This window comes from Dipodomys spectabilis, unplaced genomic scaffold, assembly GCF_019054845.1.
Source record: "Dipodomys spectabilis isolate Male_0828 unplaced genomic scaffold, ASM1905484v1 ptg000140l, whole genome shotgun sequence".
Lineage (NCBI taxonomy): Eukaryota > Metazoa > Chordata > Mammalia > Rodentia > Heteromyidae > Dipodomys > Dipodomys spectabilis.
Window position 1 is genome coordinate 6,693,439 of NW_024870817.1, and position 12,931 is coordinate 6,706,369.

Genomic DNA, 12,931 nt, shown 5'->3' on the forward strand with positions numbered 1-12,931 from the left:
TTTCATCATTTTTTAATGAGTCACACATAAAAGGCCTCACCATTCAAGGCAGTTTCCCTAATGCCAGGACTGCATGTGTGAATTTGCAGCACAATTACCAGTTTATAAGAAAAGAAATGAGATATGCTGAAGCCGAATTGAGTGAAATGGCAGGGCCATATGGGGTGCTGAGGCAAATGATACGGATCCAGACATAAAACATATGCTAGTCCATCTGCAAAGGGCACTTGCTAGGCTCTCTACTCTGGGAAACAACCCCTGCATCTCAATAGCACCACTCTTCAAAGAGACTTCTCAGAAAGCGCCTTCTTTCTATAACCAGATTAATTGTTCTACTCCAACAAGTTGTCCACAGAAATCAAGACTCATCGACTGTGCTAAACTGAATAGTGACTAGTGTGGACACACAAACACTGAGAAAGGCCTCATGTTCCAAATCTAAAAACTAAGCTGCCTTAATTTTGTGAGCCTTTAAGCAACCAACCTTCTTTAGGCCTTTCATGGGTGGCAAAGAATTTTCAAGGACCACATTCCAGTCTCATCATAGATAGGGCTATGACAATTATGGGAAACAATATCTAAGCAGCCAATGGGGGCTTGCTAGCTCGCAGTCCAACTTAGCTATTTCCATTTCATAAAACTCACTTTAGCATTATGGACACGTTTTTTTTTCTTCCACAAAGAACACTTACTAATGTATCCGGTTGGTACATTAATAATTTTTCCAGAAATTGCATGCAGATTGATACTATTTTCTAAGATTACTAATCTAAAGCATTCATGTTCTAAAACTTAATAGTTTTTTATTAAGACTTCAGTCCATTTCTCCACATGACAGGGTGAAAACGCAGCGGCAATTTTACATCACAATGCAAAATTACACAAAGTACATGAAGCCCCATCTTTCCATGACAACTTTTCCTGTACTCCTTAAAAGACCTTTCTGATTTTCAGTGAGACTGGTATAACTGAATAAGGAACAATTTCTCTGCACAAGTTGGGTGGCATCACAGTGAAGGACTTTCCCAATCTGGGCCTTGCAACTGCTGCTCTAGACAAACCTGGGTCAAAAAAAAAAAAAGGACTTAAGAAAAAAGAAACTCATCTAAGGCTCTGGTTCTCAAACATGGGGGATAATTCCTCTTTCAGTATTGGCACTCGGGAAAAATTCCGTGTCTAGGCAAACGCCTGGAAAAAAAAAAAAAAAAAAAGCAGCGCCTATTTGTGAGAAGGCCCACAGGCAGGTTTATTTCCCTAAGAAAACATCTCTGCGAGCAGCGTTTGCAGGCAGGAGGACCGCCGGCCTCCGGAAGGCGGCCGCTGTCACCCCCCTGCACGGAGCCCCCTAAAACACGCGGCCAGTCACGAACCCGGGTTCCACCCCCCCGTTCCCTCCACCCCCCCCCCCGCAGGGGCCACGCGCTGAATTCAAAGCAGCTTGGACAAATCCTACAACTGAAGCTTAAGTAACTTCGCGATGAACCTCGGGGTGTTCAAACTCGGGGGGTTGGGGGGGAAGGAATCTCTCCATCTGGTGCAACTGCTCGGCCTGGCCGCCACCCCCCGACTCCAGGGCGGCCGCCGCACAAGGCTCCTTGTCTCCGCTCCGAGGCGGCGGCGGCGGCGGAAACCCGATCCCCGCCTGACTTTCGGTAAACACCAAGGCCGAGGGCAATAAAGCATCCGGAGCATTTGTCTCGGGGGGCTACAGCCCCCCGCCAACTCACTACTCGGCTGCGTGCGGAGGGAAGATGAAGCGGGGAGGGAGAGCGCCCCGGGCGCACGGTCGGGCCCCAGCGCCCCGGGTGCCCCGCACCGAGCCGTGGGTCCGGCTTTCTCGAAGGTGCCTGTCGGGGAGAGGGCCCCCCCCAGACCTTTCCCGCCCGCTGCACGCCACCTGATGGGGCGCCCCGCGGCCCGAACCGGAGGGGAACAAAGCCCGGCCCCCCCCCTTCCCCGCCCGCGCCGTACCTGCGTGGGGCAGCCCGAGGCTCAGCAGCAGCAGCAGCGGCAGCAGCAGCGCCGGCGGCGGCGGCGGGCAGAGCCCGAGGCGGCGGCGCGGCTCAGCCCCGGCGGCAGCGGCGGAGGCGGCGGCGGCGCAGGAAGGTGCTGCTCTCAAGCCCATGCCCGTCCATGCAGGTCTCGGGGGCTCCGGCGAGGGCGGCGGCGCGGGCGCCGTGGCGGGTCCGGGCCCGTGGCTGCGGCATGGGCCGGGGGGCTCGCCTCGTTTCCTCTTCTTCTTCCTTCAGGCCGAGGTGGAAGACGGGCCTCCGCCACCGCCGCAGCGAACGGCGAGCCACGGGCCGAGCGAGTCGGCGGCGGCGGCCACGGGGCGCGAAGGCATCGCGGCGGCCGGAGACGGCGGGCAGGAGGGGAGAGAAGACACAAAAGACCGTGAGCGAATACGAACACCAGCCCCGAGCGCTTGGGCGCCCCGGCCCGGGCCAGCGTGGGCTCGGCGGGCGTGGAGCGCCGGCGTAGACCTTGCGGGAGGGGCGGCAGTCTCAGGGAGCAGCGGCGGGCAGCCCGGATATCTCCGCACGCCGGGCCCCGCGGTCAATCAATCTCAGTCCTACATTGTTGTTCCGCCCCCTCCCCGCACCCACCAATCCGCGTTGTTCCCACCTCCGGTCACACCCCTTCTCCTCTTCCCATTGGCTGTAATCAGACGTCCGCCCTGCTGGGCCCGCCACTCTTCGGTCTCAAAGCGCCTGCACCCGCGCTTCCTCCCGCCTCCTTGCCTGCTTCTGGCAACTCAAGTTCCGTGTCTGCTGGCTGCGGGTGGCTTCGCGGCTCCCGGCCCTGCCTTCCTCCCTTCGCCTTCTGCTTTCTCTCCTCCACCCCCTTCCGCGATGTACTGCTTCCTTGCACCCAATGGGAAACGGCGATAATTCCAACATATCTTTAACCTCCCCTTGCATTAAAATGATCAGGTTCCCTCTCCCCCAAGATTTTTGCTAGTTTGTGTTTGTCCATCCATCTCCCGGCCGCTCCAGCTTCTCGGAAGAAGCTGGTGCCTTTTCTGAGCTCGGTGCAGCAGGTCCCCCATCTCAACCAATCACAAATGATACCCGCGGTCGAGCGCGAGCTGCTGGGAGGGACTGGAGGGTACCGGAGAACTCCAGGAGGAATTCGCTGGCCAGCACCAGAGGATCCGGTGAGGATCCGGTGTTGTTCCTTTGACATTTCCCTACCTCAAAGCAGCGAGGAGAGGGGTCTGAGAGTGGGTGAACATCCACGTGTTCGCCTACAGTGTAATTACGCAGTGTAATTGTGCCACGATTTGTTGTTACTCAGTGGCTTTTCCACAGATTTCCAGTCTTGTGAGATTAATTCTATGTCAGGTCACGTCCTACTTTTAAATCTTTCCCCCAAATGGCTCTATTAAGTGGAGATAAAGCAGCGGTGAGATCGATGACAGGCTCCAATTTGTTATCAGTAAGTGTGAAGTGGTATCTCCTCTCAGAAATGGCCCCAAGTCTGGGAAACATCGCTTACTGGCCTGGCCTCTGCCCTGCCCTCTGCTCAGGACTGCCGTTCTAAAATCCACTTACTGCATCCAAATTATAGTTTGCTCCTTTACCCGCTACGTTACTCAGAATCTCTAATTAGGAATTTCGTATCAACCACAGACACATTAACATTCCAAGTTACAATGTGCTAATCAATGGACCAAGATAATTGGGGGCAAACCTTAGATTTCACCAGCTTAGTCATTAGACACATTGTGAATTGCTCAAACCACTAGGTCCCCCTAATGAAGGATACGTATGTGTTTTTACTGTAATTTTTCATTACTTATTACATACTGTGATGACTCAGCTGGTAAACACACCTTTCACTACCCACGATATAATCCAAGCCCTGTATCTATCTTTAATGTGCTTAATAATAGCTTCACAGTTGCCCGGAGAAATGACTTTTGGTGGGGGGGAGGGGTAGGACATATCTGACATTTTTATATAATGCTGAGGACTAAGTACCTTAGCCCAAAATTACTCTTTTGAACTTGCTATATATAATCTGTGAAGTAAAGTCTACAAAATACTCGTAAATGTCTTTTAAAAAGTCATACTGTAATTCATTTTTTGAAACTGTTTAGCTCACAAAGACTAACGGTAAGCTGTAGGGTTTTCTTCTTAAACCAAGATTGAATACGGTCCCTATAAAAAGCACCCCACTTCGTTAGCAATACGTCAATAACCAAAGTGAAGGATCAGCTGATGAAATTTGGTTTGGGTCTTTCTATTGGTGACTTTCTGTGTTCTTCCTACTACTTCATTCTTTTCTTTATACGAGTGGCGTAGACTTTTCTTATCGCTAGAGGGAAACCTCGAGTTACTTCAAATGCTGGTGTCATGAAACAAGAACTGAAGAGTCCGAGGAAAAACTTCATCTCCGCTAAGGTGCTTTATTGCTCCTCTGTTGTAAAATTTGACAAGCTCAAGATTTATAAGCCTAACAATTCACTTTTTATTGCTGCCTAAGTGTTCAGCCGCTGTAAGAAAAATGCTAATTTTCCCAATTAAACCGCAAGGTGGTTCCTATTTTCAAGACATTAGCTCGGGTGACACACTTGCGAATAAATCGGGACTGTTGGCCAGATCAAGAATGGCTTGAAAATCAAGAGTGTGCTGAATGGTCATGTACACCCCAGCCATCCCCCAGGCTCGCATGCTTCAAATTTAAGGAAGATTTTTGAACTCAACAAAGACAAATCTGGGAACGCAAACGTGAAAGTGATGACTTTTTATAACTTTTACATTTTAATTAGAAAGAATCATGAGGTGGCTGGCGACTTGAATAACTGAACAGATTCAGCCTGCTTGTGGCCCCTTGTATTCGTTCTTCCTTCCCCCTTTGTTGTCAGGAAGGAAAGATCAGCAAAGCATACCCCAGTATGGATATGCAAGCGGACAGCATTAAAACGCATGCCAGGAACATTAATGGATTCTAAAGCAGATGCGGTTTCATTTCCTGAACCCATACACGTTGTCTTAACTGTTTCCCAGTTATAGCTCCGTTTCCAGAAATCTAACACGAGGAGGACACAGAAGCCAGGAATCAGACCTGGGGTTGCAATTTCTGCAAACCCATTCTGGAGGAAGGGCTCCCCTGCCGCTCCCGGTCCACTGTGTAAGCGAAGCAAGGGCAGAAATAGCCAGAGCCCAGCAGCCCAGCGGCCAGCAGCTCGTGGTTTGTACTTACATCATTCTTAACCCTTCCGCTCCTGGAAGGGGCTCAGCGGGATCGAGGGGCCCCCGAGCTCCGGAACACGCAGGACCTGGGTGTAAGAGAAGAGCCCCAGAACTCGACATGAGCGCAGAGACCCAGGAGGGCGAGAGGCCTGGGGGTGCGAGGGGTTCATCCCCCGCGCTTGCCCCTCGGGCCCGGGATCCCTGCGGACTCGAGCTCTGCTCGCCTGGCTCAAAGCGGCAGGTGCAGAAAGCATTTGGGAGCCGCTTGCCAGCGCGCGGAGGTAATGCGCTTCCTGTCCATTTATCTCAGGAAACCAGCTCAGTCTTCCCTTCGAAACAAAATTAACCTCTCATTAGCCGACCAATCACTCCCAAGAAGGCCTTAAAAGCGTTACCAGCTCTCTAATGTATTTAGGCTTTTCTGCCAGGCCCAAAGCAGCCTCTGCCGGTGACTAACTTCCCACCCCAGGGGTTCTTCTGGATCCCTCCCTCCCCAACCCCACTTCACCAGGACCCAAACATCTACTTCTCTCCAGCCTAAACTCTGGAAAAGTCTGGCTAACCTATCACCCCAGTTTGTATTGCCCGGCCAAGCTGACAACCCCTACACCAACTTCACTGCAGAAGCCTCTAGAACACCTTCCCTCTAATTTCATAGGTGCCCTCCATGTCAGCTCCACTTTCCTCAAGGAACAAGGAAGGGAGCTTGGGACGAAATTCAGTGTTCAGCTTCCCCCCCATCCCCCACCCCAGATCCTGGACACTGACTGCCTTCCCCTGGGGCGTGCAGCCAGGCTCTGGGGTGGAGGGCAGCATTAGTTAGGATCTAGTCGGTTCAGGCATAGAGAACGAGATGGGGTCCTGGTCTGCCAGTGGGAAGAAGGGGCTTTCTCACCCTGCCCCCCCGCCCCCCCCCCCGCGCCGCCCTCAGGCTGGCAGATTTATACCACACAGGTGGAAGGAGACCAAAACAAAACAGTCCGGGGGCCCGCTGCCTGCCGTCCGCCCCCCACGTCCTCCTGGCCCACCGCAAACTTCAACAAAATAAACAACTCACCACAGGCATTCCCTTGTCTGCAGCGCGACGCTTGCCAGCTGGGAAAATAAGCCGCAAGCCACGCGGCCGGGGCGCAGAAGGACGGCGGAGGCGCGGCGCCCGCCCCTCTGGTCCAGGTGTAGGGGAGACCCGGGCCCCCCGGGGGCGGGAGGAGGCCCCGCCCGTGCGGGAGGAGGGGGTGCTCGCTCAGCTCCCTGACGCTGGAGTGGGAGCAGTTGCACCCTCCCGCCGGCGTGATCCCTCTGCCACCTAGGGGAGAGGCCGAGAGCCAGAGCCCTCAGTCCCTCGCCCTCACTTCCTCCCTTCAGTCTTGCACCCCGCGGAGCGTGCCTGCGCCTCTCGGAGCCCACAACCTCCCCAGCTCCATTCCAACCCCTGACGGGGTCCCCCACCCCCACACACCAGGTTCTAGTGCGCTCCAGGGGTGCCTGTGCCAGTCTCCCCGGCCCAGATCCCTACTTTCAAGTCCCGGCTCATCCATCTTCTCCCCTAGTCCCCCCCCCCCCCCCCCCCGCTCTCGCACAAAGACACTTTTCACGCCGCCAGTGCCACCCTCCGCGCTGCCCCGAACGCGCGCGCCTTACCGCCTTGGCCCACCCGTGGCACCCCCCGATTCCGGGGGGCGATCGATGCCTTGGGCAAAGCAGCACTGACCCACCCGTGCGGGTTGTGCCCACTTCGCGCCTGGGCACAATGCCTTTCTCTAGCCGCTCACCAAGGCCTCGAAAGACATCCCTCTCCACAAGGAGACTCGGGAGTCGGCTCGACGTGCCTAGATAGGAGGTGTGTGTGTGTGTGTGTGTGTGTGTGTGTGTGTGTGTGTGAAAGAAAGGCATCTCTAGACTTATGTGGAAGAAAAGGAATCGAGTGATTCCCCCCCCCCCCCCCCCGTTCACAGGAAGTGCCAATGTGACTTGAATTTATAGTTTAAGAAAACCCAGGGTGAAGAAGTGCGAATGACCCGGCGAGAAAGAAATCCCTGAGACCCTGGTCAGGAAGGACATTATAAAGACCATGTCTAGGAAAGGCTCCAGGGCACCAGTCTCTTTGATCAGCGTGTGTGTGTGTGCGCGCGCGCGCGTGTGTGTGTGTGTGTGTGTGTGTGGTGCGCGCGCGCGGGGGGGGGGGGGGGGACGGTTCCGTGGTGATGCTCTTTCCTAGGCTAACCTTCCAGGTAAGCAAATAAGCTTCCCAGATATTCAGTGGTAATTATTCAGCGGGTTCAATGTTGCTTCTCTTTTTAAGGTAAATGTTGAAGCATCTTGACTTGCAGTTAGTTCACGATGACCCTCTCTAGCCTTTTCCCACTCCCTAGCTGATCTCTCCCCCCCCCCCCCCTTTTCCAACAGTTCCCGCATCTAACGCTAGAGGCTGCATGGGTCAGGAGTGGGACTCCAACAGGAAGGATTTGGTTCTAACTCTACGTGTAGATCTTTGGCAACTGATTTCACATCTTTGAGCCTTGGGGTCACTAATGAAGAAAGATAGCTAAGAAGTAATGACCCAGTTTTTTCCATTTCTGAAATTCGATTACAACAGACTCCTCTTCTCACTCTTTGCAGATTCCGACGTCTTGGTGTTTTCCTGTCTTGCTTTATCTTTTCCAAATGCCAATCAAACTGGTAAAACAATAAATAAATAAAAGAACGTTTCAAGGTAAATGTAAGACACATTGAGACGTCTTGTTTGGCTATTGAGAATTAAGACGAAAAAGTAAAAAAAAAAAAAAAAAGAATCTCAGCTCCTGGTCCATAGAAACAGGAATTTTAATGTTCCCACTTGCTTTGCCTTTGAAAAGGCACTTCAGCAATCAGCAAAGCAGACCTTTGATTCAGAAACTAAAGGCTGGTCTCCTGTGTTTTTCCTTTTCCTTCTACCAATACAAAGACAAGCTGCCGCATAAAATAATGATGAAAGAGAGTTCAAAGCAAACCCAAAGAGCAAACTCAGAGGATGTTTTCCCAAAACTTCCCCAGCCCCTCACTATTCTCCTTTGCTAAGCTGTACGGATGCAAGCTGACACCATCTCTTCTTCAAGCTACCCATTTCCTACAAATACTGGTCAGAATAACTGGGATGCTAATGTACCCTATGTAGTCATATAAATAACCACCAAACCATTCATTTAATTTTTCCCTAGTCTCATGACAACTTACACAGTCTTGAAATAGTGATAGTTCCAATAATATTATTAATAAGGAATATATTTTTTGTATCAAATCATTTTATTCAATTTGTGTTCCTTTCCAGAGTCAATAAATGTGATGCAAAATGATGTTAAAAAATGCCTTACACCTTCTCTCTCCTGTTCTCTGCACCTGGGGACAGTCTCTTTGATAACTTCACTCTGGGATCTTCCATTTGGTCAGCAAATTAGGTTGAATTGACATCTTATTCCCCACTGACTCATTTGCAGAGGGGTTCTGTTAAATATAGGATCATATCTGCATAGGGATAATTTGGCTTCTTTCTTCCTTATTTGAATCTTTTTTTTTTTTTTTTTGCCTTAGTCCTCTGACTGGGAGTGCTAGTACCATAATAAATGAGAATGCTAAGAGTGAACACCTTTGTCTTAATCCTGACATTAGGGGAAATAATTTCAATTTTCCCCAATTTAATATGTTATGATTGCATTCTCCATGTGTAACTTTTTATTAAGTTCAGGTATATTTCTTTTATTTCAGAACTTTGATCATAACACTTTGTTGAATTTTATCAAAGGCTTTTTTTTGCATCAATTGAGGTGATTGTGTGAATTTTGTTTTTGATTCTGTTTATGTGATGTATTATGTTTATTAACTTCCCTATATTGAACCATCCTTGTACCTCTGCGATGAAATGAACTTGACCATGCATTGCTGAATTTGGTTTGCAAAATTTTATTGAGAATTTTTTAAATGATTGGTCTATAATTCTCTCTCTTTTGTTTCATTTCTCTGGTTATTTTTTGTTATACTGTGTTATTCTGGCTTCATAGAATAAGTTCAGTAGTGTTCCTTCCCTTTGTACTTCATGGAAGAGTTTGAGGAGTAGTAGTGTTCTTTAAAGGTCTGAGGGAATTCAACAGTGAATCCATCTGAACATAGGCTTTCCTCTGTTAGGAGGCTCTTTATTACCATTTTCATCTCATTGTTATAGATCTGTTTACTTGGAAAACACTTATTTTTTGTCTATATGAAAGCTATTTTTATGCTTATTTTAGTCATTCTAAAAGATTTTATACTTTTCCCACAGTGTAAAATAAAACATAAAACAGCAAAGGCTGGTGGTTTTACTGTTGTATTTGTAAATTACAATCACAGTCTATAAACAAACACTCACATCTCTTTTAGATCTTGTAAGATGCATCCTAAGGGGCAAATACTAAAGATAATTATATTTTCACATTAATTTTCCTCTAAATTTCACATTATACTTTCTCTACAAAATGAACTTCAAGAAGTCAATAAAAAGCCTTTTTAGAGGTAAATGACAGTGAAGGTACACATCTATTAACCAATTTACACCTAAAATCTCTTTGTTGACACTTTCTTAAAGCCACATGACAAAAAAATCATAACACCAATAAAAATGTTGTATACTATAATCCTTAAAGTACCATGATATCTAAGATAAAGGGGAAATTGCATACTCTGTATTCTAATAACCCATACTACTAATTAAAACATTAAATGAAAGGGAAAATAGGGCATATTTTAATATATAGGTAAAATATGTTTATATCTTAGCAATACTTATATATTAACAAAACTAGCAAAAATCCTAAGAAATTTTTCAGCCAATTTAATACCATGAAACAAAAATATTTACAAATACAAAATATTCAATATTCTTTTCCTTCTTATTTTTAACCATCCCATCATTTCAAATTGTCTGAGCTACACAGGAGGGTTAAGTAGTATTTGTATCAGAAGCAACTTTAGAGTCAAACCTGAGGCTAAACCCAAGACTACATATAGTATATACTCACGAGAAGTTTGCATGAAAGAAATCTCTCTAAATTCAGAACTGTGCTTATTTCAAAAGAAGATAGCTTGGAAAATAGGGCCGGACTCTCAGAGGTCTTGGCTGTGGCTATTGAATCATTGAAATGCTGTTCAGCTGTCTCAGCTGTTACTGTCCATCAATGAAGAATGTGAGGAATGCATGATTGGTGCAAGTTTCTATGTGAAGATAGATAAAGTTTCCTTTCCTTCCTCTTGGGGAATGGGGGCTGACAGAGGAGATGAGGATCTACGCCTTTACACACCCTACTAAGCAATCAACATCATTCATATTTGCTCTCTGTGAAAGAAAGGTTCTGATACACATTCATGTTTGATTAGAAACCCTTTCATTTTTCATGAAGCAATATTTTTGGACATCCACTGATGAGACTGGCAATCTTCTAAGACCTTGGAGGTAATGATTGTAAAGAAATAAAATGAGCTCCTTTGAATGTATATTCTTGTAGTGGAAAGTTAAGTTAGGAAATAAGTCAATAAACAAGCAAGTCAATAATGTTATAAGGCAGGGAGTGTTATGGTAGATACTAGGCAGGAGTGAAAAGGAGAAACTACTTATAGAAAGGGCAACTTTAGATACTACGTGAAAGCCTGAATACAACATAATTATGTAATAAAATTGGGGAAAGGGCCTAGAAAGAGATCAATACCTTCAGGCAGGAACAGTTTAGAACGTTCAAGGAACAGACAAAAGTTATGGCAGATTTCTTGATTGTTCTCAAACTCCAGTGACATGAAGAAAGGAAGCATTCTTCATTATTGGTTACTATTAGTCATTTCATCTGGAGTTCACACTCTCCAAATTGTATATATCATCATAACCTCACTCTAAACCTCACTCTGAAGGAAGTGGAATATCCTTATACAAAGAATGAAATTGGACTCTTAGGTTACACTATACACAAAAATCAACTCAAAATGAATTAAATATAAGATCTGAAACTATAAAAGTACTAGAAGAAGCAAGACATTGGTAGCTCACATCTGTAATCTTAGCTACTCAGGAGGCTAAGACCTTGGAGGATGGAAATTTGAAGTTAACCCAAGTGCAAATGTATATGAGACTCCCTCTCCAACTGACCAACAAAATGCTAGAAGGGAGGTATGGCTCAAGTGTTGGAGCACCACCCACGATCAAGGAATCAAAGCAAGATCATGAGACCCTGAGCTCAGGCTCTGGTATTGGCACCTACCCCCTCCCCCAAGGGACTTAAATAAATATATATATATATATATATATATATGGAAAATTTTTCACAGTGACTTTATAGATAGTACATCGAAAACAAGAGCAACCAATGACAAATGAAATATATCCAATTAAAAATTCGTCTTCTAGTTATATTAAATCTTTCTGCTCTGTTGGGTATGAAGTACAAATTAAAGGAAAGTTAATACTTAAAAAATTCATCTGTAAAGTAGTGGAAAATAATGAAGAGTAAAAAGGCAAATCCTTTTTATTGGAAAACAATATTTGTACACCAGGTATCTGTCAACAAGTGAATCTCTTAAATATAGAAAGAACTCTTATGACTCAAAGGCCAAAAAAGAAAAATAAAATGAAACAAGAATCTAATACTCGAATTAAAAAATGTGTCAAAGACTTGAATATACATTTCTCCAAAGAAGACACACAAATGGCCAACCTATGTGAAAAGATACTCAATGTCACTAATCATTAGGGCATCTCAAATTAAAACTAGAGTAAATTAATATTATAATAAGATATTATTTCATACCTGTCAGAATATTTGGTCCTTTAACTTTTTGTGTTCCCAATTTTAGAACCCAGGTTACTCCTGTTTGGATAGTCCAGCATTGTCTGTGAACTTGTTGGAAATGTAACTACTCAGACTACTGAATCAAACTCTCTAGAAATGGGAATCAGGGGCAACCTTTACTTTTAGCAAGGCCTTCCAGTGATTCTGGTTCATGCTTTGGACTAGGCCTTTTGCTATTCAGTTTCTTTCTTTCTTTTTTTTCAGTTTAATTCTTAAATCAGCTGCAAAGTTATCATTTGGAAGATATAAAGAAATCCAGATTTCTTTTTTATCTTTTTTCTTTTTTTCATGTATTTTTTTATTGTAAAAATACTGTACAGAGGGGTTATAGTTACATGAGCAGGGTAATGAGCATTGTTACTTTCTCCTTTGTTTTTCCCCTACTATCCCTTCCTTCCCAACTTTCCCAACTCCTCCCTCCCATGCCCCGCCCCCGAAATTGTAAAGCTCATTTTCAACATAGTGTCTTGTACATCCCATTGTTAAGATGGGTCAACCTATTATCCCTTCCCCTTTCCAAATTATAAAAATGTATATACAAGATGCAGGACACCGGAATCAAATACAGTGAAAACAAGGGTTATACCGTGGGGGAAGAACATACAAAAGAAACAAAAGAATCACATAGTGCATTATAAGTACATTAAAAACAATAGCAAGCAAGAAAAAAAACCCAAAACATTTGTGTAGCCGGGTGTCCATGGCTCACGCCTGTAATCCTAACTACTCAGAAGGCTGAGATCTGAGGATGGAGGTTCAAAGCCAACCGGGGCAGGAAAGTCTGTGAGACTCTTACCTTCAATAAACCACCAGAAGACTGGAAGTGATCCTGTGGCTCAAGTGGTAGAGCTCTAGCCTCAAGCTAAAGAGCTAAGGTGAGGGAGAGTGACC

General features: G+C 46.2%; 1 protein-coding gene across 2 annotated transcripts in view; it reads right to left on the minus strand.

Moving 5' to 3' along the window:
• Positions 1-6,366, minus strand: part of Rgmb (repulsive guidance molecule BMP co-receptor b) — a 30,250-nt gene extending 23,884 nt beyond the window's left edge. Inside the window, exons 1-3 of one of the 2 annotated variants that reach the window (XM_042690984.1) lie at positions 6,256-6,366; positions 5,209-5,284; positions 1,972-2,243 (exon numbers count right to left, since the gene is read on the minus strand). In XM_042690984.1, the coding sequence (XP_042546918.1) occupies positions 1,972-2,243; positions 5,209-5,213 (277 nt within the window). In that variant the 5' untranslated portion in view covers positions 5,214-5,284; positions 6,256-6,366. Of the gene's footprint in view, positions 1-1,971; positions 2,244-5,208; positions 5,528-6,255 lie in introns of both variants that reach the window. The other variant, XM_042690983.1, reaches the window with a different exon arrangement.
• Positions 6,367-12,931: the final 6,565 nt, after the last annotated feature.